We start from the raw sequence: 24,682 nt of genomic DNA, 5'->3' as shown, positions 1-24,682 counted from the left end.
GGCCCAGGGTCTTGCTCCTTGGACCAGCGGGTGCTGGAATCAATGCAGACTCAGTGCACCCAGGGAGAACCTCATATCACTTGGCAGAGAGAGCTGAGCAAAGGAGCAGCATTGGTGGGTTGTGAAGGGCGTCCCACTGGCCTGCTCTAGGAGATCACTGCAATGCTGGGTGAGAGGAAGATCCTCCAGGGATGATCAGGGAGTAGAAAGGTCCTTCAGGGAGGTCACAGAGCAATGATGGAATGAATTGAGCTTCTCACTTCCTCGCCCTGCCAGACTCATAAGAACGGCCATACTGGGTCAGACCAAAGGTCCATTTAGCCCAGTATCCTGTCTTCCGACAGTGGCCAATGCCAGGTGCCCCAGAGGGAATGAACAGAACAGGCAATCATCAAGTGATCCATCCCGTCGCCCATTCCCAGCTTCTGGGAAATATTTGTCCCGTTCATCTGTGGTGGAATCAGTGGTGTTATGCTAGGGATGAATTTGGCCTAGGGACTTCTCCTTGGATGCATCCTAACCAGGATCCAAAATGAAAGGGGACGCTGCCTGAGGTTGAGGTCAGATTGCAGACTCATTGGGACGGACCCTGATCTCAGTTTCACTTGACTGCTGATTTCCAAAGTGGAGTCACTCCTGATTCACGTTGATCACAAGATCAGCAAGTCGCTCACCTTTTCCTACTGCTCTTCATTGTCTCTAAATGCTACTGTGCTTATTATGCTCTTGTCATTCCTTTCTAGCCTGAAGGGATGAGGATGAGCAAAACAATTAAGTCTGTAGTATTGGATCCATCTGCGAAAGGACCAGGTGAGTAGCTGCACTGCTTTGCGTTTACATGGCGCCTCTCATCCTGAAGGTCTCAAAGAATTCCACAATCTATATCTAAGTGAAGGTATCTCTGTTTTAGGAGCCCTTGTATCTAACCCAAACCCTTAATCGAATCTGCAGCAAACTTCCCTGAAAAATTCTACCCTGGCATCCGATCGTGCGTGGGAGATTTCAGAGGGATTGGTTTCGTGTTGGCTGAGATGGAGGTCAAAACCAGGCTCATCGCCGAAGACTAGAATCAGCAATATGCAGAGCAATTCTGCTGCCACTGAAATGCAGCCACCTCTGCCTGCTCCATATTCATAGCTTCCTGATTCCCATCTCAGCTGCCCCCTCCCTCCCTTTGCCCTAGCACATCAGTGGATTGTGCAGGGCTCTCTATGAGCGTTGAAGAGTATTATTCAAGAACCAGCAGCAAAGCTCAGCCGGCTGGACGGATGGCATTTCACTGTCTCTTCTCCTTGTCCTTCCTTTTCAGGGGGAGTCCAGGAAGAGAAGGTGAAAGCGGCAGATATAGATGACATGGTTCCAGACACAGAATCGGAGACCAAAGTCAGCATCCAAGGCAAGAGCCTCTGATTTGAAAGTGTTTTATGCTTTAGAAACAGAGTGAAGGGAGCAATGAATTCTCCTCTGGTAGCCACACTCGCAGGAGGTGGACCGATTACCCATTTGGTTCTGTTACAACTGTCTACGTGCACTATCGAGCATTAATGGCCAAGATACAGCAAAGTCGTTGTCGGCGTGTGGCTAAGCAAGGTGCTCTCGGGAGAGACAGGTGCACAGAAATAAGGAGCACCCAGGGGGCAGCCTATGTCTCTGGACAGGATGCCATAGTGGTTTGAGCCCTAGCTTAGTATTTAGGAAGTTTAAGTTCAAGACCTTCCTTGGCCACAGACGTTCCTGGTGACTTTGGGCAGCACCCTTAGCCTATCTGTCCTTCAGCTCCCCATCTGTAAAATGTGGATAATAGCCCTTCCTTTAACCCCATTTAGCTTGACCAGCAAGGGCTGGAGCGAAGTAGCCTAGGAGGGCTTGGTGAGAAATGCTCAGAGCATCGCAGGGACCTTGTCAGCACACAGGGCCCGGATCAATTGTTGCTGGGTTAGGATCCAACCTTCATGGGGTTTGGGTGTGCTCAGCACTGTGCAGGATTGAGCTCTCAATCTGCCACTGCCCACAGAGAGGTCTGTCTGTCTCTCTGTCCCCACCAGCACCTGCTCTCGGTGCTCGAATTCACGCCATGTTATTTCCTTGGCCAGGAAACCCTGTGACAATCATTGTCGAAAACTCCATCGACGGGGCCAACCTGAAGCACCTCATTGTGACGCCGTCTGGCTGTGGGGAACAGAACATGATCGGCATGACCCCCCCGGTCATCGCCACCATCTACCTGGACAGCACCGAGCAGTGGGAAAGGATTGGGGTGGAACGCAGAGCGGAAGCCATCAAGTTGATCATGCAAGGTAAGTACTTCTCGTGCCAGACAGCAAATCCCTCTTCAGGCTCGCGTTAGGGACACAGGAACTGCGGCACAGGACTGGCCCCGAGGTCCATCTAGTCCAGTAGCCTGTCTCGGAGAGTGGCCGGTACCAAATGCTTCAGAAACCTCCCGTTAAGCACACTGGGCGATAGAGAGTCCTGGGATCAGGCAGGTAGCCTGGCACTCAGGGGACACCGGTTCAGTTCCCTGCTCTGCCACAGACTCCTGGTGGGATGTTGGGCAAGTCACTTAATTTCTCTGTGACTCCATTTCCCCCCTGCAAACGGGGAAAGTCGCAGTGCCCTGCTGCACAGGGGGGTTGTGAGGGTAGATGGCAGGAGCTCCGCAAACTCCCACCGGCACCTGGAGCGTGGCCCTGCTCCCACTCTGCCCTTCCCCACTCTGCCCCACCCCCACTCTGCCCCTCCCCCTGAGGGCCCACCCACGCTCTGCCCCGTGGCCCCACCCCACTAGGCTTCTTCCCCCTCAGGTCTTGCCCTTGCTCCACCTCCTCCCGCCCCCATTCTGCTGCTCACTCCTCTCCTCCCCCATCAGTCACCCATAAGGCAGGAAAAAAGTGGGAGGGGCCATGATCCCTGGCTCCCCCTGTTCCGGTGCCCCTGGTAGTTACATTGAAGAATGTGAGGCACCCCGGTACTATGGGAATTGGGGCCAGATAAGCCCCTAAAATAGAGAGAGAATCTGTCTCCCACTTTAGGTCTCCTACTCCCTTTAGAGGTTGGTTTAAGACTTGAAGCATGAGGTTTAATATCCCTTCACCAGTGTACACTGGCATTAGTCATGATAACTCTGAATAGACCTTCATATGGAGACAAACGCCCAATCCCATTTTCAGTCCTGCTGGGCTTTTGGGCTCCTGTTCATTGCTGGCCTATGGCTGTTGTGTGGGGGATGGGATGGCAGTGGGGTGGAGGCCATTCACCCACAGTTCAAATCCGTGTCAGGTTGGCACTTGGTAGCGAGGAACGATAGAGAATCTCATGACCATTGAGAGAACTTGGTAGGTTTCAGCCTAGCTCCTGAAAGAACAGGTGTCCCTTTAACTACACCGCAGGCCCCCTTGTGGGCTGCCTAAATTAGGCACGGAGTCTGAACTACAAACATCCCATCCATTAAGCTTTTACAATATGGGGAAACTTTTTGTATGAGGCAGGCAGTGACTTGCCCAACAGCACATCACGTAGTGAGTGACAGAACTGAGAACTGAACCCAGGAGTCCTGACTCACAGCACCTTTCTCCAAACACTAACCCACCCTCCCCTCCTGGAGCCTGGCATAGAACCCAGGCATCCCACCTCCCAGGTCGCCATACACTGTAATCACTTGGCCCCACTCCCACCCTGGAGGAAGGATTCATGCTGGTGAGGAACGGGGCAGTGCCCACGCCAATCGGCTTCCCCACCAGACAGCTTTCTGCCTTTGCTTCCCTTGAGTTGCTGTGCTGTGTCCCTCCTGCAGAAAAAGGGAGAGCCACACAACTCAGACAGCCGCGGCAGGGGTCACAGCTCTGACTTCGTTTGCCTTACGCATGTAAAGCCTCATTAGACACTCGCCAGACATTGCACAGCTCCTTCTTACTCTCCCTGTTTCAGGTTACACGCAGCAGATGGTTTACAAAAAACCCGACTTCTCATATGCCGCTTTCAAAGACCGACCAGCAAGCACTTGGTGAGGACAGTGAGTTTTCTAATGCACCCTCTCGATCAGCGTTAGCCTGACCCTACACATGCAATATGTGAGCCAGAGCAAGTCAGTCTCCAGCCCAAAACCAGAGGGCAAAGGTCAACACACACAATGGGGAAAAAAGTACCCAATCCAACTCCCACAGATGGCAATGGAAAGACGCCCAAAGATGAGATAGGCACCTGGCAGGATCTACAAAATCACCTGAGCAGAATAGGGGCTTAATTCCCTTTGAAAGTCAATGGGAGTTGGGTGCCTAACTCACTTAGGCACTTTGGTAAATCCTGCTGGGTACCTATTTGCATCTTTAGGTGCCTAAATACCTTGTAAATGTGGCCCCCAGTGATTTCAGTGACAGTTCAGTGTGGGCGAGCAGATGGCTTGAGGGATTGGGAATGAATAAGGCAAAGATTTAGTCATGGGTATTTTTAGTAAAAGTCATGGACAGGCTACTGGCAATAAACAAAAATTCACGGCCTATGACCTGTCTATGACTTTTACTAAAAATACCCCGTCAGGGTGTCACACCCCTGACTAATTCTTAGCTGCTCCTAGGGCGCCACTGATCTGGGGGTCCCCGGGGTGCTGCTGCTCTGGGGGTCCCCAGGGAGCTGCTGCTCTGGGGGGTCCCTACAGCGCCATTGCTCTGGGGGATTCCCGGGGGCTGACAGCTGGCTCCTGCTTCGGCGGCAGAGTCTGACTGCATCCGGCCGCCCGCTGTTCCGAGGCCCCTGGGGACTGCTCTCCAACGGCCTCCGGGGCTGCTCCTGGGCCGCTGCTCCAGCCGCTGCTCAGACTGCCCCCAGGGTGGTCCTAAGGCCTGCAGCTGCCTTAGTAATGAACTCCAGGTCCTTTCAGTTTTAGGTGGCTAATTTGTAGCTTGCTCAGACTAACCGTTACCATAGGCGCCAACTTTCCCACTCCTGGCCCCGCCCTGACTCCACCCTTTCCCTGCCCCTACCCCGCCCCTGTTCCAACCCCTTCACCAAAGTCCCTGCCCCAACTCCACCCCCTCCTTGCCCCTATTGGACCTATTCCCCAAATCCCTGCCCCAGCCGTGCCTCTTCCCTGAGCGCGCCGCGTTCCCCCTCTTCCCCCCCTCTCCCAGCGCTTGCTGCACGAAACAGCTGTTTCGCAGCGCAACCACTGGGAGCGAGGGGGAAAAAGTGGGTATGTGGTGTGCTCAGGGGAGGAGGCGGAGGTGAGCTGCTGCGGGGGGCGGGGAGCTGCTGGTGGGTGCTAAGCACTCACCAATTTTTCCCTGTGGGTGCTCCAGCCCCGGAACACCCACAGAGTTGGCACCTATGACCGTTATCATTTTGACGACTGTTCATTGGCTTGTGTGAAGTTGAGTTTGATGACTCTCCAGTCCAGTTCCCAGTGGCCAGCTGTCCACAGCGGGCCCCCAACCCCACCATCCTGGTCATACCACTGCAGGCGGCGAGAGCTCGGCACATCTCAAGTAGAGCCAGCCGTAATAGGGAGCAGTGTCTGGATGCGCTTTCCCAGACAAGCGGTGACATTTTCCCTAGCTCCTGCTCACTCAGGTTACCATAAACTGACCCACATGAACCTCACTCCATTTACTGCTGTGAAATGTCTCAACTGATACCTGAGTGCAGACGGTCCAGCTTTCACACTGAAGGCAATTCCGGGAAGGCAGGAATGACTGTGATGTGATTGATTCTGCCCTCAGGCTGACGGCATACGTGGCAAAGGTCTTTGCCATGGCTAAGAAACTGGTGCCCATTGAAAACCAAGTTATCTGTGGGGCAGTGAAATGGCTGATCCTGGAAAAGCAGAAACCGGATGGGGTCTTCCAAGAAGATGCCCCCGTAATCCATGGAGAGATGGTTGTACGTATTTCCTTTGACTTTTACACACCAATCACTACCCACTTCAATCATCACAGCAACTTCTTGGTTCATAATTCAAAGGGACGTGTTACTGGGCTACATCCCAAAGTCTGTGCTCACGCAGACTGATCTCCTCTCTCTCTCTCTCTCTCTCTCTCTCTCTCTCTCTCTCTCATCAGTGGAACAACCCAGTGCAGTTACCTGGGCAGCAGTGAATGGAGATTCAGGCCCAATGGGCCAGATTGTATCTATTTAGTCCTTAGTGGACTTCATGGAGTCTTTGGCAGTTCTCCCTTGTTGGGGGTAAACATTCTGCTGGGGGTAGATCATTTTTGGTTGTGTTGTTGTTCGGGGTTTAGGAGTGAAAGGGGGGGGGTCACTGTTGGAGTTAGGGGTGTCAGGGTTGGGATTTAGGGGTGCCAGGGTTTAGGGTGTGTCAGTGTTAAGGTTTATTAGGTAAAAGGGGGTGTGGGTGTCGGGCTTTTGCGGGTGTCAGTGTCAGGATTTAGGAAACTCAGTGTTAGGGTTTAGGTAGAAGGGGTGTTGGTGTCAGGATTTAGGGGGCATAAGTGTCAAGTTTTAGGGGTGTCAGGGTGGGGTTTAGGGGTCTCAGTGTTAGGGTTTAGGGGCTGAAGGGGTGTCAGGGTTTAGCAGAGGTGCTGGAACTAGGGGTGCATGGGGTGCTGCAACAACCCCTGGCTTGAAGTGGTTTCCATTATATACAGGGTTACAGTTTGGTTCAATGGCTCTCAGCACCCCCACTATAAACATTGTTCCAGCACCCCTGGGGTTTAGGGCTGTCAGTTTCTGAGTTTAAGGGGTCTCAGTGTTAGGGGTCTCAGTGTTAGGGTTTAGGGCAGAAGGGGGTGTCCATGTCTGGGTTTAGGAGGTGTCCATGTCAGGGTTTATTAGATAGAAGGGGGTCAGGTTTGTTATGTGAGTGTTGTTCTCGTGGTGGAAAGACTTCTCCAAAGGGGATAGTTTTGCAGCATTTACTAAAGACACTTAGGCTCTGGCCTGGCGTTCCCTGGGCATTGTCTCCCCAGCCAACTCCTCTCGACTGAGAATGACTTGTCCACGCCTCTCATGCGTTTCATCCTGGGCTTAGTGATTTGCATTGTCCCAGAGGAGCCCAGCTGTCTTGGTGATTCACAGGCCAAAGTTGTCACTGGGGCTTGATCCATTAATGCACGGGAAGCTGCCTGGGAGCTAGTGGTAGGACCTGAGCACCGGCCTGGTGAGCTAAATTCTCTCACGCTGGTTTAATACGAAGCATCTCTATTGACTTGGATGGAGTTCTTCCACACTGACAAAGGAGTAACTGAGATCAGAACCTGGCCCATTGCACGACACGTGTTCGTTAGACAATGGGAGGTTCAGCGATAGGTCTGGCCATGACTGAGAGTCCATTCTTGGGTAGCTTTCTAGAAAGCATGTGTTCTAATTTCCTATGCTGAGGGCCTGGGATTAATTCTTTCTTTTCATGGTACTCAGGGGACTTTCTTATCCCAAATCTGTCCTTTGCTCCCCTTTAGGGAGGGTACAAGGGTGCTGAGCCTGATGTCTCTTTAACGGCTTTTGTGCTGATTGCATTGGAAGAGGCCAAGGACATCTGCAAGGATCAAGTCAACGTGAGTATCTCTGCACCGTAAGTGCACTTCTACGTTCATACCCAGGTTTTCCCATCTTTCCATCCCCTATGAACCACGCCCCGTGGCATGTGGAATTTGCTGGGGAAGAAGCTAGTAAATCTGCATTTATTCATGCCATATGTAAGTAAATAAAAAAAAAATTGTTTCCTCTAAGCTTATAGAAACAAAGCTTATAGGTCTAGAACATTCTAGGTTAGTGAAAAATGAATCCACATACGGAATACCGGAAATGTTTTACTTCAAACATTCGATTTCCCCTTTTTCTTTAACAACAAAAACAGCACCCCGAGCCCGGCACCCCCCACCCAAGCCGAGCACTTCAGGTGGTTGCCTGGATTGCCTGCCCCTAAATCTGGCCCTGGTCTGTGGTATCAGACAGAAGCTGCAAAGAGGAGGATGAGATGATGTGGTCGGCATGTACTAAGAGGGGATGAAGAGAATCTTAGGCGCCGACTCCGTGGGTGTTCTGGTGCTCAAGCACCCATGGAAAAAATAGGGGGTGCTCAGCACCCACCAGCCACACTGGTTCCGCCCCGGCTGGCGGCCGATCAGCTGTTTAGCAGGTCCCTGGGGCTGGCCACTGATCAGCAAGCGGCTGGCGGGAGGCGCTCAGAGGAGGGGACAGAAGAGGGAGCGGCGGGCCAGGGGAGGGACTTTGAGGGAGGGGGCGGAGCAGGGACAGGAAGAGGTGGATAAATCATGCATGTGAATCATGCATCAAAGTGGTGAAATGGGCTACAAATGCAATAAAAAATAAGGTATTCAAAAATTTAACAAATAGAGGGGGGGACGCCAAAGATGCTCTGGGGTGCCATTTGGGCTAGGGCTGGCCCTGCCACAGACTTTGGTTTCATTCCTGATGACATTCTGCATGTGGTCCAGAAATGTCCCCTTTCGCTGCCTTCAAATATCTCACTTCCATGTCTTCCTGCCTCCTCCGACTTTCACCAGCACAAAATTCACTGTGAAATTAAATAAAGCTGGAAGCCACATGAATTCATAATGTCTTAATGTAACCCACACAGCTCCTGGGTGTGGTGTCTGTCCCATCTAGTGGCACTGAGACCACTTAGAGAGAGATTAATGAGTCTGCTCTAGAGCCTTCGGGCTTCTAGTTCATGCAGTAAAGGCTCAAGCATTTAGCTCCAGAGGTCCCACGTTTGATCCTGCCTGCCGACGACCAGGGTCTGTCGGTGTTACATTAACACCACCCAAAACCTCAGCCTAACTCACAAGTTTAATTTTCTTTTGTTTTCTTTGTCACCTCCTAGAGTTTGGAAGGCAGCATCAGCAAAGCCGCTGACTACTTAGCTGAAAGGTACCAGTCTTTAGCCAGACCTTACACTGTGGCTCTTGCGTCCTATGCCTTAGCGATGGTGGGGACACTGAACACTGAGAAGGCGCTCATGAGAGCTTCGACAGGTAAATCAGGGCATCTTATCAACTACTGGAAAGATGTGCCTAAGTCAGGATGGGGTTCAGGGAAGAGAAGCAAAGGAGGCTGGAGAGGGATTAATTTATGAGGAATGAATAACAGGCATAGAATTGTTCCTTTTGGCCAGATTTGAGATTGATCGGTCTGGGTATAAATCCAGAGTAACTCTCGTGGGTTGAGTGGAGACAGTTACTCCAGATTTACACCAATGTGTCTGAGATCTGGATGTGGCAGAGATATATGGTATTACTTGTCCTCAGGAGGAATCGGAGAGCCCTGTACGTATATCTAAAGGATGTAAACCCCAAAGAGAAAGAGAGAGAAAAGAGTGGGTCAAGAGGATGTAACTGGATGAAACTGAACAAAGGGGAATTTCAGAGGATATAGAATAATATTGCCCACAAGGAAAATGGAGTTTGCCCCATTGTTTGGGATAGTTAAAACAGGGCAGGACAAAGCTGTTGTCTAGATATAACAATGTTATGTTGAAAGGTGCCACAGACCTTGGCCATGTCTACAATGCAGGGACTAGAGCGGCACAGCTACGGTGCTGTAGCTATGCCGGTATCACCCCCTATTGTACCCATGGAAGGGGTTTTCCATCTCTGTAGGGACTCCACCACCATGGTCAACGATAGCTAGGTCAACTGAAGCATTTTTCCATTTCCATTTTTCCATTAGCTGTGTCTGCACTAGGGGTTAGTTTGGCATAGCTATAGCGCTCCAGAAGGGTGTGTGTGTGTAGATGTTTCACATGCCCTGAGTCACACAGCTATGACGACCTAAGTTTTAAGTGTAGACCAGGCCCTTGTTCAAGTTAATGGGTGTGCCAGACACTCTTTCAGACTCAGTGGAGGGAGCAATCAAGACTCTTTCTGTAGTAGACACAGCTAAAAACAATGTAGGAACTGCCCAAGGCACACAGCAGGTCAAGAGCAAAGGCATGTGGGCTGAGGGGTTTCCCTGATTGCAAACACAGGGGCTAGTATGTTGGTTTTGCACCCTGTGCATTAGAGGCAGAAACCAGCTGAAAGGCTGGAGAAGTGTTATGAAACAAGCAGAAAGACATTGCTTGTTGGGCCTAGAACTCACTTCAGAGGTAGACTTGGAGATTTCTGAGCAAGGAAGTTACCTGCTGTTGGTTTCTCTTATGCTCAGGGAAGCGGGACTTTCTGTGCATTTTCGTAAGCAATCAGGTTTACACCAGAGAATATACCGGAGGCCTATGACCAATTCCTCATTGTAATTGAAACAATCCTCCCAAGACCCCAAATATTGGGTAGCTGCTCGGCTCGAAAGGGGCAACAATCGGTTCGACTTACCGATCCTCCGTGCAGAAAGTTGGGGAAGTAGTCAGGCGATGGCATGGTCCAGTCAGATCTGCTCAGAATGAGTAGATGTCCTTGGGAAGAGTCCTTTAGCTCGCCTTCTTTGTTGCTGCCTAGGGGGAAATCGCTGGGAAGAGCGGAACGCCCGCACCTTCAACATTGAGGGCACCTCGTACGCCTTGCTGGCCTTGCTGAAAATGAAGAAGTATGAGTTGACCGGTCCCATAGTCAGATGGCTGAGAGAGCAGAACTACTACGGAGGGGGATATGGATCTACCCAAGTGAGTATGATCCTTATAGTCCCAGGTATCCTTCTGAGACTGTTTTTTAGGAAGGCCTCCCATCAGAAGGGATGGGATTTTGATCACTTGAGTCATTGTAGAAAGCCCTGGGGAATGCCCAGTAGAGAACAATTCTGCATTGCCTGGGAGATGGGCAACGTGACCTATCAGGTCTTTGCCTTTGTTAACCTAAGGCAGAGACCAGCACAGGAGCATGACTGAATCTTCTCACTAGAGGCTCCATCCTGCCAAGGTGATGGGTGTGAGCACATGCTTCTCTTTAAGACAGCGAGTTGTCCCCAGAGAGTGAATGGGCCTTCTCTTCCCATGGGCAGAAACACACGCGCATCTGGACTCATTCTGGCATTTGTTTGGTTTTTGGCCATTGGTCTGGAGACAGGGTACCAGGCGTGTAGGACCAACGGTCTGAGTCCATATGACAAAGCCATTGTTGAATCATGACTAATCTGAATTGATTTGGGTTTAATCCATCTCTAAATAGAACTGTAAGCTTATGGTTTTTTGGATTCTTTTTTTTAAATTGTGCTTACACGAGGCACTGGAGAGGATAAAAGCCCTACTGCTAGTGACAGCTAAATAAAGATGGAGTGTCTTTTCTCTACCTAAATGGATGCTACAAGCTCTGCTGGGAGTGGTCTGTATTTTTGAGTCATGGGCATGTGTTCTATCCCTGACACTGTGCTGTGTGTGGCACGGATGTGTCTATATATGTAACCTACACACACCTCCTGGGTATGGTGCTCTGTTCCCTCTAGTGGCACTGAGACCACTTAGAGAGAGTGATTATTGCATCTGCTACAGCCTTAGCTAAGGGCCACATGGCTTTTAGCTCAGGCAATAGAGGATCATGCATTTAGCAAGAGGTCCTGCATTCGAGTCCCGGACAAGCCCCCACTTGTAATACCGATAGACCCCGGTTGTCGGTAGGTGGGATCGAACCTGGGACCTTTGGAGCTAAATGCATGAGCCTCTCCTGCATGAGCTAAAAGCCACGTGGCCCTTAGCTAAGGCTGTAGCACACTCATTAATCTCTCGCACTAAATGGTCTCGGTACCACCAGGCGGTGTGTGGGTTACATATACATAGAAGGAGCCACTATCTTGTTGCACTGTGTCCAGCTGACAATTGGCCCCTGTTAATAGCTAGGGGTGATGGGAAGCTAACTGACCATGCATGATTTATTTATTGACCATGGGTTCTATTCCTGGCTTGGCCACTGGCTTCCTGGGTGACCCTGGGAAAATTACTTCACTGCCCTGTGCCTCCATTTCCCCATCTGTAAAATGGGGATAAAGATATTGTACTGCTTTGCAAAGTGCTTGGAGATCTACTGATCAAACACACGACAGAGGAGCCAGGTAATATTATCATATAACCCTTTGCCTGTGTGACACCCAGTGGAACTCTGGTGTTTTCTTTCATTATATTTTTGGTTCCTCTTCATTAAAGAGTCTCTTTAGAAGCTGTCAGATGTTCAGCGCAATAGGACAATAAGGTGTAACCCTCTTGTCTTCCTCCTGGTGTTCTAGGCGACCATCATGGTGTTCCAGGCTCTTGCGCAGTACCAGATAGACGTTCCGCAGCACAAAGACCTGAATTTGGACGTTTCTATTCTCCTGCCGCGCCGTGCTAGTCCGATAAACTACAAAATCTTAAACCAGAACGCTCTGGTGGCCAGAACAGCAGAGGTATCATGCTTCTCCCTTGTGATTAGTACAGATCACTGATTATAGAGAAAGGGGATTTGACTAGAACCTCCTATCTAAACCCTTTTGGGAGGGGGAGGGGAATTCATAGTCCTGGCACCAGATCCAAACGAATCCAGACTTTTGACTCAGATTTTTAAGACCAGAAGGGACCATTATGATCATCTCATCTAACCTTCGGCATGACACAGGCCAGAGAACCTCACCTACTAATTTCTGAATCAAGCCCATAACTTCTAGCTGAGCTGTGGGATGTCTCTTAGATAGATATCCAGACTTGACTTAAAGACTTGAAGTGATGGAGAATCCACCACATCCTGTCAAGCCCTAGCTTCTAGGCAGTCAGGCCTGGTGGTTGGAGCTGGCTGTAGCGTCGGGACTGGGCCAAGGGCAATGCTGAAATCAGGGTCTGGGAACAGGCCATGGGTCAGAATCCACAGACAAGCCAAATCAGAGTCCGGATGCAAGCCAACAGTCAAAAAGTCAAAGCCAGGTTGGAGTCAGTCCGCGGGCCTGGGAAGTCAGGAGGAGGATGCAGGCTGGAGCGGGTCTGTAACAGGGCTGGAGCAAGGGCACAGACGAGGCTGAAGTGGGCTGGAACAAGGCTCGGGCATGGCTGGGGCATGGCTGGGGCATGGCTGGGGCAGGAACAGGAACTGGGTCAAGGGCAGGCCAGAAGCCTGGGGCGTCTGTAACACTGCAAGGCCGGAGGAAGGTCCCTGGCTGACTAGAGCTGTTGTTCAGAGTAACTCGCAGCTCTGATGGGGACAGTGAAATACTTGTCCCTGGGGGTCATCTGGCCTGGGCCCTGACCAGGGATAGTTACTGCAGGCTCCGTTGGAGGGGTGAGTCGCCGCAGCTGAGTGAGCAGCCCTGGGCTGGCTGGGGTTTGCCTCACACATCCCAAGGTAAATTGTTCCAGGGTTAGTGACCTGGAGTGTGTGGTTTTGAGCTGAATCCAGAAGTAGGAGGGGATGGGTTGCTATTTAGGCTTGGCTCTGGAGAAGCAATACGTCTGGAGATCAAAGAGTTACTGCCTGGGAGTGACCTTTTTTCTCCTTCATGCTATTGTCTCTGCAGAGTCCCCCCAGCCCCTCCGGGTGAGTGACTGTCAATCTCACCAGCTTCATTTTCTTCATTAAATTCATTTACCCTGTCTTTAAATAATAATAATAATAATTAATAATTAATGAAGTACAAAAGAAAATTAACCTTTGATCAACTTTACAGACCAAATGGAATGAAGACTTCACTGTGAAGGCAGAAGGAACTGGACAAGGGACCTTAACCGTAATGACGATCTATAATGCAAAGCTACGGGAGGAGGAATCTCAGTGTAAGAAGTTTGACCTGAGGGTATCGGTCGAAGAAGCCCGGGGTGGTAAGTAACCGCTTGTCTTTTCTCTTGTGAAGCTTGCTGTCAATCCTCAGATCTGGAAAAATTTGGCTCAGTTACAGCAGTTTAAATCCAGAGTAACTCCATGGATAGCAGTGGATTGACACCAATGTGTAAACCAACCACCATCTCTGCAATCACATTCTTAACTTTGGAAAGTATTTTTGTGAAGCTTCTTCAAACTCTCCCAGTTCCCATGTCCTACAAAATTATATCCATAGGGCAGGCACTAAAAAATATTTCCAGCTACTACATGTTCTAAGTTGCAACTAATGCAGGGTCATTCCAGATGAGGGAGTAAATGCTGCCTTCTCTCATCATGGCACTTGTTAGCAGCAGAGGTGGAGCATCGGATGTGGATGGGAACACAGGCCAGCTACTCTGGGTATGGTCTCTCTCTAAAGTAGAGATGAGCCTGTGCCAGGAAGTCTGGTTACAGACCCAAACTTCCAGTGAACACATTTCCAGACAGCATGGGACAGAGGTCAGGATCTTCAGCACCCAAAACACAAGCCTCTGCGGCTTGGGCTAAAGGAGTAATTTCCTTTAGCTGTGAATAGCTGATCGCTAGTTGCTAGGGCTGGCCAGTAGAGGGAGATATGACCACACATTAGACCAGTATAGGATAGAGGGATCCAGGATTTTGGCACTGCTTTTACAGAAACAGGAGATCGCTGTAAATTGTTCTTAACTTTCCCAGCTGTCCAAGTTCACACCCACAGGTTCTCTCTGTTTCATTTCCTCTTTCTGGTAACTCTAGACTATATTTCGTTTGTGCCACCCAGCTGGGAGAGGCTTTTTAGTTTGTGTGCCAGGGACGGGAAAAGTTATTTATGGATTGCTGGAGGGGCGGGGAGGTTTATTGAGGGATTTTTAACACCTACTGTAGGACCTGTTTGATTACTAAGCCATGTTAGTGCACCTAAAAAACAAGAGGGTTTGTCTGGCATGAAATTTACACTGAGATATTAATTTCTTTTCTCTTCTACAATGTTTCTAGTTAAGAAGCCGGAAGGAGCGATGCGTTCAGTCTACATTAAAATCTGTATCAGGTGAGAACAATGCCCTTTAATGATAGACGATAAATAGACGGGCAGATGCAGTGGGTAGATGGACAGATGAAGGGGGTAGTTGGAGAATCCTGGGCTATGAATTTTTGTATGGAATGGCCAAAAAAGTTATGATAAAGCAACAGGAGCTGGTGGAGTGATCACAAAATCAATGTTCAAGTGATGAATTCTGATCAAAAGGGTATTTTCTCTTCTCCTCGTTAGGTTCCTCGGTGTGGTTGATGCCACAATGTCCATCATCGATGTCTCCATGCTCACTGGCTTCTCACCGGACGTGGAGGATCTTAAGAGAGTACGTCAGTGTAATCTGAGAACAGGGAACGTAATAAACAATGCAGTGGCTCGGCTGGAGCTTTCAGATGAGAAAATCCAAGGCAGCAGGTGAACAGTCAGGCTCCAGGGTTAAACGTGGAGGGAGACCAGACGGCTCTAAGGATTGGTAACAGCTTTAGGAAACCGCAACCAGTTCTCTCCAGGTCGGTGATGGAATGTCATCTCCAGCGGGCAGTTTTGGGGGGCCAGTGTACAGTGGGGCCAGAATTTAAAAAAAATGGCTTCACTTTAGATCCTCTGACCTACATGGTGCAGAGTTATTTGGGCCTGGAGAACTGTGGATACAGAAAAAGAGGCTGCACAGAAAAGCCAGGCCCCGAAGGAGTCATTGCAGTGAATTGCTGCCCTGGTATAAAATGAGGGTGGATTATTAGGCAAACAAACCCAGGGATGTTTCCAGCACTGGTGTTATCCTCCTGCAGCTGCATAAAATCAGCCAGAATGCCAAACCAGAACTACAGTGTGCCCTGAGTTCCTGCTCGGCTTGTACTGAGCATGCTCAGTAACATCTACGGACACTGCTGCCCTCACTCCCCCCCCCACTATCTGCAGGTACAGGTCATCTCTGGCTGCATACGCAGTGCTTCCTTTGTGCCAGGGCTGAGCCCCGGCACCTCTGGGCCTGGCAGTTCAGAGCCCCGGCACCTCTGGGCCTGGCAGTTCAGAGCCCCGGCACCTCTGGGCTTGGAAGTTCAGAGCCCCGGCACCTCTGGGCTTGGAAGTTCAGAGCCCCAGCACCACTGGGCCTGGCAGTTCAGAGCCCCGGCACCTCTGGGCCTGGCAGTTCGTAGCCCCGGCACCTCTGGGCTTGCTGCTTCAGTTATGAAAGTAAAAAAAAAAATTGCTTGAGCCCCGGCACCTCTTTCATGACAAATGTAATGTATGTACGCTGTGCATACGTACACTGTGGTCACTGAACCTGGGTCCTTTATCATGAAAAGCACAACTGTTTCAGCGAGAGTACCAGCTCCCTTAGCTATGGATAGGGTTGCCAACTTTCTAATCACACAAAACCAAACACCCTTGCCCCGCCCCTTCCCTGAGGCCCCGCCCCTGCCTCGCCCCTTCTCCAACATCTGACCCCACGCTCACTCCATGCCCCCGCCCCCGTTGCTCACTCTCCTGCACCCTCACTCACTTTCACCGGGCTGGGGCAGGTGGTTGTGGTGCGGGAGGGGCCGACGGCTCTGGCTGGGAGTGCGGGCTCTGGGGTGGGGCCCACAAATGAAGTGTTCAGGGTGCGGGAGGAGGTTCTTGGGTGGGGTATGGGGTTGAGGTGCAGGGAGCGAGTTAGGGCTCCGGCTGGGGATGCGGGCTCTAGGGTGGGGCTGGGGCCGAGGGGTTTGGGGTGCAGGAGAGGGCTCAGGGCTGGGGCAAGAGGTTGGCGAGCTGGAGGGGATGAGGGGTGTGGGCTCTGGGTGGGAGTTAGGGTGTGGGAGGGGTTTCTGACCTGGGGTAGGGGGTTGAGGTGTGGGAGGGGGTTCATGGTGCGGGCTCCAGCCAGGCAGCACTTCCCTCAGGCGGCTCCTGGAAGCGGTGACATGTTCCCCCGGCTCCTTGGTGGAGTGGCCATGGGGCTCTGCTTGCTGCCCGCACCTGCGGGCACCGCCCCTGCAGCTCCCATTGGCCGCAGTTCCTGGCCAATGGGAGCTGCGGAGCTGTTGCTCGGAGCAGGGTCAGTGCACGGAGCCCCTGTGGCTGCACCTGCACCTAGGAGTCGAACATGTTGGTTGCTTCCGGGAGCTGTGCGGAGCAAGACCGGCAGGGAACCTGCCTTAGCCCCGCTGTGCTGCTGACTGGAGCTGCCAGGGTCCCTTTTTGACCAGCTGTTCCGCTCGAAAACCAGCCGCCTGGCAACACTAGCTGTTGAATAAATAGCAGGCTAGTATCCTCCATGCAGATCCTATCATGGGAGACGTGATCACAAGCACGACACAACTGAGTCACGTAGTGAGATGGTGAGTTTTCTCGCCCAGCTGCAGGACTTTCACAGAGACGCTGCCTTACCCACAATGCCTCTTGCTTTTCCTCCTTCACATTTAGCTTTCCCAAGGGGTCGACAGATACATTTCCAAGTTTGAAATCGACAAAGCCCCGTCCGACAGAGGCAACCTCATGATCTACTTGGACAAGGTAAAGACTCGACAAGGGGCTTCTCTGATCCTGTGTTAATTTCATGGGCTCCTGATGAACCAAACTGCTCTCCCAGATACACCCTGGCATCCCCGCAGACGTCAGCAAGTTGACAAACTGCAACCCATGGCCGAATTTGACTCACTGGCCCAGATTCAGGTTTTCCACTAGGAACAACTGAATGGGCCAGATCCTCAGCTGGTGTATGTGGATGTAGGTCCATTGACTTTAGTGGGAAATGCAGCATCTGATATTAAGGCTGAATTTGCTTCTCTGTGTCATTCACTTCTTCTTTCCTTGCTCCTTTCACTTCTCTAGTTCTTCTTTCCTCCACCTCCCTCACTTTCTCTTTCTCCTCTTCTTTCCCCAACATCTCCCATTCTTTTATTCTTTTTCATTCTCTCTTCCATCCAGCCACCCTTCGGCCTAAGCAATCCTGTTATTTCCCCCGCACCCAGGTTTCTCACAGAGAGGACGAATGCCTGCAGTTTAAAGCTCACCAGTTTTTCGAAGTTGGTCTCATTCAGCCAGCATCCGTCACAGTCTACGACTATTACACCATAGGTAACAGATCGCAGCTCTCCTCACCATTAAAGGCACCATGGCTTCAAATTCTGCTCTGGGTTACATTGGTATCATTACATCTTGCAGTCGTTTGCTGCAGTACTTAGGTATCATTATCCCCGTGTCACAGTGGGGATGCACTGAAATGTTGAGAGACTTGCCCTCAGGTAAGCCCTAGACAGCTAGTAGCACAGCTGGGAGCAGATTGCCAATTAAGAGCTCTAAGTACAGCTTCCGCATACACAGTCCCCTCCCACCACTGGAAATAGAACCCAAGCGTCGTGAATCCCCATCTCCTGCTCTACACTAGCTCACGCTCTCTTCTTGACTTTTCCAGATTACTGTTCCCCTTTCAGGAGTCTGATTTGTCGTGCGTACCCCAAGTTTCACCTCACTTAAAAACGACTTGCTTACAAAATCAGACATAAAAATACAAAAGTGTCCCAGCCGCACTAGTACTGACAAATTGCTGACTTCCTCATTTTTTACCATATAATTATGAAATAAATCAATTGGAATATAAATATTGTACTTACATTTCAGTGTGAGACGTGAGCGTGTTTTCACTTGTGAGCCTGGTCATTTGGTGCTGGAGAGCGGCAGCTGCTGGCCAGGCTCCCAGCTCTCAAGGCAGCGCCGCCGCCAGCAGCAGCACAGAAGTTAGGGTGGCATGCTATGATATTGCCACCCTTACTTGTGCGCTGCTGCTGGCGGGAGCGCTGCCTTCAGAGCTGAGCGGCCAGAGAGCAGTGGCTGCTGGCTGAGGCGTTCATATTGTTTGCGGTGAATGAGGACTATTTTTTCAATCCTGCTCCCATCCCGCCTCACAATATCTACTCCCACTCCCACCCGCTCCTGCATTGTTTGTTGGATTTTTATCTCACTCCTGCTATTATGGCAACGGGCCCTGTGGGATCCCAGTCCCGCTGCAGGGCTCTAGATCCTGTTGTAAAACTAGGCAAATATCTAGATAAGTTAACATAACCCTGGGGTACCGCTAGGGTATGTGTCCCCCTGGTTGAGAACTACTGGATTAGAACACAGGGGTTTTAGACTCATAGACTTTAAGGCCAGATGGGACCATCCTGATCATCTAGTCTGACTTCCTGGCCACCTCCCACTTCCTCCTGTTCTAATATTACTCCATGCTGGAAATACATGGTCACACTATCACCTTAACACAGCCATGCAAAGGTAGACAAAACAATAAGGGGAACCTCTGACTACAGGCAATAATTATCCTACTTGCCCTCTCCCCCCGTTTTACCTCCAGCGGTGAATTTGCTGCTAGCGTGATTAAGAGCGTGTCTCCAACAAGCACCAGCCCATCATTTCAAGTTGATGGTTTCCTGTAGCTAAGAAAGTCGTTCCCACAGACTGCTGCTCCCTTCCCCAGGGTCACCCAGTGGGACTTCTGCTTGAGTAAGGGCTTCAGGGTTGTCTCCTAGGTGCTGTAAACTGTGGCCGTTGTTCTGCGGGAGGGGGAATGATCCGTGTCTCTGATCTTTCTCTAGATGACCGGTGCACCAAGTTCTACCACCCGTCTAAGCAGAGCGGGCTCTTCAATAAGATCTGTCACGGGGAAGTCTGCCGCTGTGCAGAAGGTAAGGAGAGTCCTGTCTCTGCTTACATCTCGGGTGGGGGCTCCCCTGTCAGCTTTACCAGCAAACGTGCACTCCCAGGGGCCCCCAGCATCAGCCCTCTCCATCGCCGATCAGGGCCCTCCTTCCCTGTGGGCTCTGGGCGATTCTCACGTGCGATACAGGCTCATGGCAGCCACAGGCAGGATGGTCCCTGGGTCTGTCCCCCAGCCTGGAGCTCTGACTCTTGGCCGGCTGTGTCCCTGCAACACACCACCACATACAGGAATGGTGGGACCAGGGTCGGGGTGAGGGCACCCCAATATGGGAATATGTGCGGGATGCACCCCCACATGAACTCATGCACGCCTGGGGAGGGGAGGCAAGAGAGGACCCAGAAGGGACTGCAGGGTCTGGGATCGGGCCAGGGAGCAGAACCCAGAGGGGCTGGAATGGGCCTTGGAGGAGGTAGGAACCCCCGGGACCCACTTTCCCAGCCTGAAGCCTGCCCCTCACACCCGCAGAGTCTCGATATCTTCCTTCACTCCCTCTCCTATCCCTTCTCTCCGGCATTCACAGAGGGTTTCCACCCTCCTGACCACCTACCCTCACCCGCGGTCCCTCCCTCCCTTCTTCAGTGGCAACCACACCCGCCAATCGCAGGAGAGCTGGCAGCAGGATGTAGAAGCAGAATTTCTCTAGCCAGCTGATCCGTGGAGTGGGGCTGCACACGTGGAAGCAGGGCAGTCTGGGATGCAGGAGTTGCTGGGTTTCCAGCCATTCCGACGGGGATGCTCCTCCCTGGTTCTGAAACTTCAGTGGAAACATACCAGCTGTTTCAATGGTTGGAATCCAGCCTCGGGGTGGGAGGGGGGTGACATGAAGTCAGGCATTTCTTAATATATCTGGGTCCTCTCATTCCAGGATGCCCAGAGCTGGCTCCCCTCAGCCCCCCGCTGTCAGTTTCAGCACAGGGGCCAAGTATTGAATGAGCCATGGAGGCTCCACTCCCTGCTGACTCTTAGGAACGGATCCCCTAGAAGAGGGTGGAGACCCATTGGTGGGGCTGTTGTTCAGTGGGGAACTTGCTGTAGCCCGGCTGTCTGCCAGGCACACAGAGAGGCGCTCAGTCTCCGGATCTGTCCTTCCCATCACCTTTGATTCCCCATCTGCAGCTCCACTAAGTCCCGTGACCAGGCTCCTCCTGGCACTGACCCAGGCAGATATCCATCAGTGCAGAGAGGGAAGTGAGCTGTGATTGCCAGGCCTATTTATGGTCCTTGGTTATTTCATACATCCAGGCAGAGTTCCTCTGGGCAACATCTACTGATTCCTTTGCAGAGTGTCTGAGTCGGTCTGCTCAGGATCGCCTCATTTAGACCCTGCAACCTACCCCTCCATCCCTTGTTTCTTCTTTTACCGTGCCCCATAGCACTGGCGCTGACTTTTATTTTTCCCGGTGGGTGCTCCACCCCCACTCCGCCCCTTCCCCCGAGGCCCCACCCCCGCTCTGCCACTTCCTGCCCCCACTCTGCCCCCTCCCGCGAGGCCCCTGCCAGCAGCTCTCCGTCGAATGCCTCCCATCAGCTGCCAAACAGCTGACCAGCAGCCCCGCCGAATGGCTGTGGCTGGTGGATGCTGAGAACTCCCTATTTTTTTTCCATGGGTGCTTGAGCCCCAGAGCACCCATGGAGTCGGCACCTATGTCCCATAACATGATGCGTGGTTGGCTTCATGGTCACTCCCTTGTCGGAGGAGGTGGGCCTGTCACTGTGTGGGTTAGCACGGCTCACCCAGGATTCAAATAGGTGGGCACCTGTGGGTCACTAATAACAGAGCTGAAACTATGTTCTCCCTTGGTGATTCGCTACCCCATCTTCCTTCCCCATAGAAAGCTGCTTCATGCAGCAGAAGTTAGAGGGTCCCATCACCCTGAACAAGCGAATGGAGGAAGCCTGCGAACCTGGAGTGGATTATGGTAAATCTGTGATTTGGATCTGCGGAGTCTTTCTCCATGAGGAGAGCACAGAGACAGGGTTTGGAATTCGATTTGGATTGTAAAGTTTGCCTTTCGGGCTGAATCAGGGGTAAGGTCTGGATCTGCTGGGGCAGAAATCTGATGAGATTTTGGGGCCTTAAACTCCCAGAAATGAACAAGCTCAGATGACTGTTTAAGATTCAGTCTACCCCTAAGTATTTATCTACCCCCCCATTTCCCTAGTATCTGAGCACTTCACAATCTTTAATGTGTTTATCCTCACAACCTCCTGTGAGGCATGGCAGTGCCATTATCCCCATTGTACAAAAGGGGAAACTGAAGCATGGAGCGACTAAGTGACTTGCCCAAGGTCACGCAGCAAGTCTGTGGTGGAGCAGAGAAATGAACCCCGGTCTCCAGCTATTGGCCTCACCATGCACCATCTTTCTCACAGCCAGTTTGGGAAGTCAGTTATACACTGAATTCTCTACAGAAAAGTACTGCAGACCTTCAACTGGTGTTTTGTATGTCTTCCTTTTTTTTAAGTGTATAAAACCAGGCTTGTTAGCAGTGAAGAAGTGGGCGGTTCTGACTACTACGCCATGAAAATTTTGGAAATCATTAAAGCAGGTAAGAGCTCCCCTTCTACAATCAGGGTGCAATTTCTTTGAGTGGCCTTTGGGATAAAGGCCGGCATAAGAGCTATTTCTCTTAGCCAGAGGAAGTGCTAAAGCAAGGCTAATCTAGTCTCATGCTCCAGGGCATTAACCTCTCGCCACAAAGGGACAAGAAAGAATTTGCTCAACCCACCTAGGCAGCCATGCCACGAAGAGGCAGACAAAATAACAGGGGGGAACCTCTCCCTGTGGTCAGCCTGGCACAATTGGCCAGTCTCATTATGGGCTTTTTCAACCTTCCTCTGAAGCAATTGGCTTTGGCCATTGTGGGAGTCAAGATCCCAAACTTGGGGCCCTTTGGCCCAAGCTGCTATAGGGGAGGTGGAGTCTCTCTTCCTCAATGCTGACTTTTATAAATCAATATAAAGGCAAAGTAAGCAGAGATCTAACTGAGCTCAAAGCGGCTTCACTCAGTGGGAGCTGATATGACTGTTCTAATTATTTGTATTACCTGAGATTAGGGACCCCTTGTGCTAAGCACTGGACATACCCAGGTACAGCCCCTGCCTTGACGAGGTTACAATCTAAATCGACACTGGGTGGATTTATTAGCCCCATTTCACAGGTGGGGAATTGAGTCACAGGGAGATCGAGTGACTTGTGCAAGGTCACACCAGGAGTCTGTGACAGAAACAGGAGCTGAGGCCTGAACTCTTCAGGCCCAGCCCGGTGCCGCAACCACAAGACAGTCCTTCCTGTCTCTAATGACTGCTGGAGCTTTAGTGATTGGTTATCGTAGCAGTCACACTGGGGCTGAATTTTTACTGAAATCTCAAGAGAACACCTAGGAGTCTCCTCTTCTCTGTTCCTTTCATCTTCATCCCTCTCCACCCCGTATTATCTCCTCCTCACTCTGCTCTTATGTGTGACGTCTTTTCTCACCCTCCCCCGCCTTCCCAGGGACTGATGAAAATCCACAAGGAAAAACCCGCCAGTTCATCAGCCACATAAAATGCAGGGACTCTCTGAGGCTGGAGCGTAACAAAGACTACTTGATCTGGGGACTCAGCACGGACTTGTGGCCCAGGAAAGCTGAGTAAGTAGCCTCCTGTGGTTACCCTCCGTTAGTCAGTTTCAAGCAGACACGCCCTTAACTAATTACCCTATCTATTTTAGGTACCTATCAGGCCCCCATTACTGTACTTTCTGAGAACCTCACAATATCGAATGTATTTATTCTCACTACGGGAGGCAGGGCAGCGTTATTACCCTAATTTAACGGGTGGGTAAACTAAGGCAAGGACAGCCTAAGGTCCAGGTCCTCAAAGGTATTGAGGCACCTAACTCCCATGGACTGGCCTTAGGTCATCTCTCCAAAGTACCAAAAGGAAGTTTCTGGAATTGCTGGGAATGGAATCCAGGTTCGCCTCGTAGTCTAACCCTGGACCACCATTTCTCACAGGGGCTACCCAACTATTTCACCAGCACAAATCACATTGTCAGTGCAATTTCATGGTCCCTGCATCCAGCCACAGTTCTTCCTAAATCACTTAGGTTTAAACTGGGTGGAAATATAAATAATTAGGGTAGAAACTGCACCTAAAAATGAGCTTCAGCAACAAAGATGCAGCTCACAGAGGCTAAAAGTTCCATCCTCATGCTGTATCTGGAGCATTGCATGCGGGGATCTGTAGTCTCTGGGCTGGACCTATGAGAGGGGAGGCAACCCACTGTTTCTCTGGAAGTCAGATGTGGCCCTTAAGCATTGGTGGAGTGTGAACTGCATGTTTGGGGAGGCTAGATCCCAGCCCTGCCTGTTCTCCACAGAATATCAGGATTGGAAGGGACTTCAGGAGGTCATCTAGTCCAAGCCCCTGCTCAAAGCAGGACCAATCCCCAGGAAGATTTTTGCCCCAGATCCCTAAATGGTCCCCTCAAGGATTGAATTCAGAACCCTGGATTTTGCAGGCCAATGCTCAAACCACTGAGCTATCCCTCCCTCCTGCTGGAGCCCCAAGCCCACCAGCGCGGCTGCCAGCCCCCCTGCCCCAGCCCCGGGCCACTCCAGCCGGCCAACCTGAGCGCCCCCAGCCCTGAAGCGTTGGGTGCCGCAGCCCCAGCGTCCCCAGCCCTGGAGCACCAGGTGCTTCGGCCCCAGTGCCCCCTGCCCAGGAGCGCCGTGTGCTGCGGCCCCAGCCCCTCAAGTGCCACCAGCCCCAGAGCACCAGGGAGCCCCAATGCTGGGAGGCCCCATCACCGGGGGCACCCAACGGCCTCAAGTCCCGAGCCACAGGCCAGCCCGTGCTAGCCCTAGCCCCAGCCCCAGCCCCCTTGGGGAAGAGGAGCAGCCTGCATGGGCTGTGGCCGGGGGGAAGCGGCGGGAAGCAGGAAGGAGCTCTGTGCAGAGCATGAGTGGGGCCACGCCTGGCTGTTTGAGGAGACTCAGCCTCCCCTGGCCAGCCATACCCGCTGCCCATGCCCTTAGGCAAACCCGGCTGCCGCTAAGGAACTGAGCAAACAAGTTGGACAAATGTTGTGCTTCATTGCTCACCCTTCTGCCTGTCCGTCCCAGGCTATCCTACATCATTGGCAAGGACACCTGGATCGAGAAGTGGCCCAACGAGGAAGATTGCCAGGAGCCGGATTTCCAGAACCTCTGCCAGGAATTCCTTGAGTTCTCTGAAGCCATGACGATGTTTGGCTGCCCAACCTAA

At 51.6% G+C, this 24,682-nt stretch overlaps 1 protein-coding gene across 1 annotated transcript in view; it reads left to right on the top strand.

Annotated features, from left to right (window-relative positions):
• LOC135891510 (complement C3-like) overlaps nt 1–24,682 on the top strand; it is a 54,132-nt gene extending 29,450 nt beyond the window's left edge. The window contains exons 22-40 of the mRNA XM_065419054.1: nt 744–810; nt 1,310–1,396; nt 2,094–2,297; nt 3,928–4,003; nt 5,715–5,874; nt 7,410–7,505; nt 8,798–8,926; nt 10,373–10,570; nt 12,121–12,279; nt 13,528–13,678; nt 14,694–14,745; nt 14,968–15,055; nt 17,140–17,229; nt 17,688–17,793; nt 19,308–19,397; nt 21,265–21,351; nt 21,898–21,981; nt 22,929–23,064; nt 24,541–24,682. Coding sequence (XP_065275126.1) covers nt 744–810; nt 1,310–1,396; nt 2,094–2,297; nt 3,928–4,003; nt 5,715–5,874; nt 7,410–7,505; nt 8,798–8,926; nt 10,373–10,570; nt 12,121–12,279; nt 13,528–13,678; nt 14,694–14,745; nt 14,968–15,055; nt 17,140–17,229; nt 17,688–17,793; nt 19,308–19,397; nt 21,265–21,351; nt 21,898–21,981; nt 22,929–23,064; nt 24,541–24,682 — 2,202 coding nt within the window. The remainder of the gene's footprint in view (nt 1–743; nt 811–1,309; nt 1,397–2,093; nt 2,298–3,927; nt 4,004–5,714; nt 5,875–7,409; nt 7,506–8,797; nt 8,927–10,372; nt 10,571–12,120; nt 12,280–13,527; nt 13,679–14,693; nt 14,746–14,967; nt 15,056–17,139; nt 17,230–17,687; nt 17,794–19,307; nt 19,398–21,264; nt 21,352–21,897; nt 21,982–22,928; nt 23,065–24,540) is intronic.

This window comes from Emys orbicularis, chromosome 19 (genome assembly GCF_028017835.1).
Source record: "Emys orbicularis isolate rEmyOrb1 chromosome 19, rEmyOrb1.hap1, whole genome shotgun sequence".
In the NCBI taxonomy this organism is placed as follows: domain Eukaryota; kingdom Metazoa; phylum Chordata; order Testudines; family Emydidae; genus Emys; species Emys orbicularis.
Note: the sequence above shows the minus strand (reverse complement) of the source record. Positions and strands in the feature narration are given on the sequence as shown.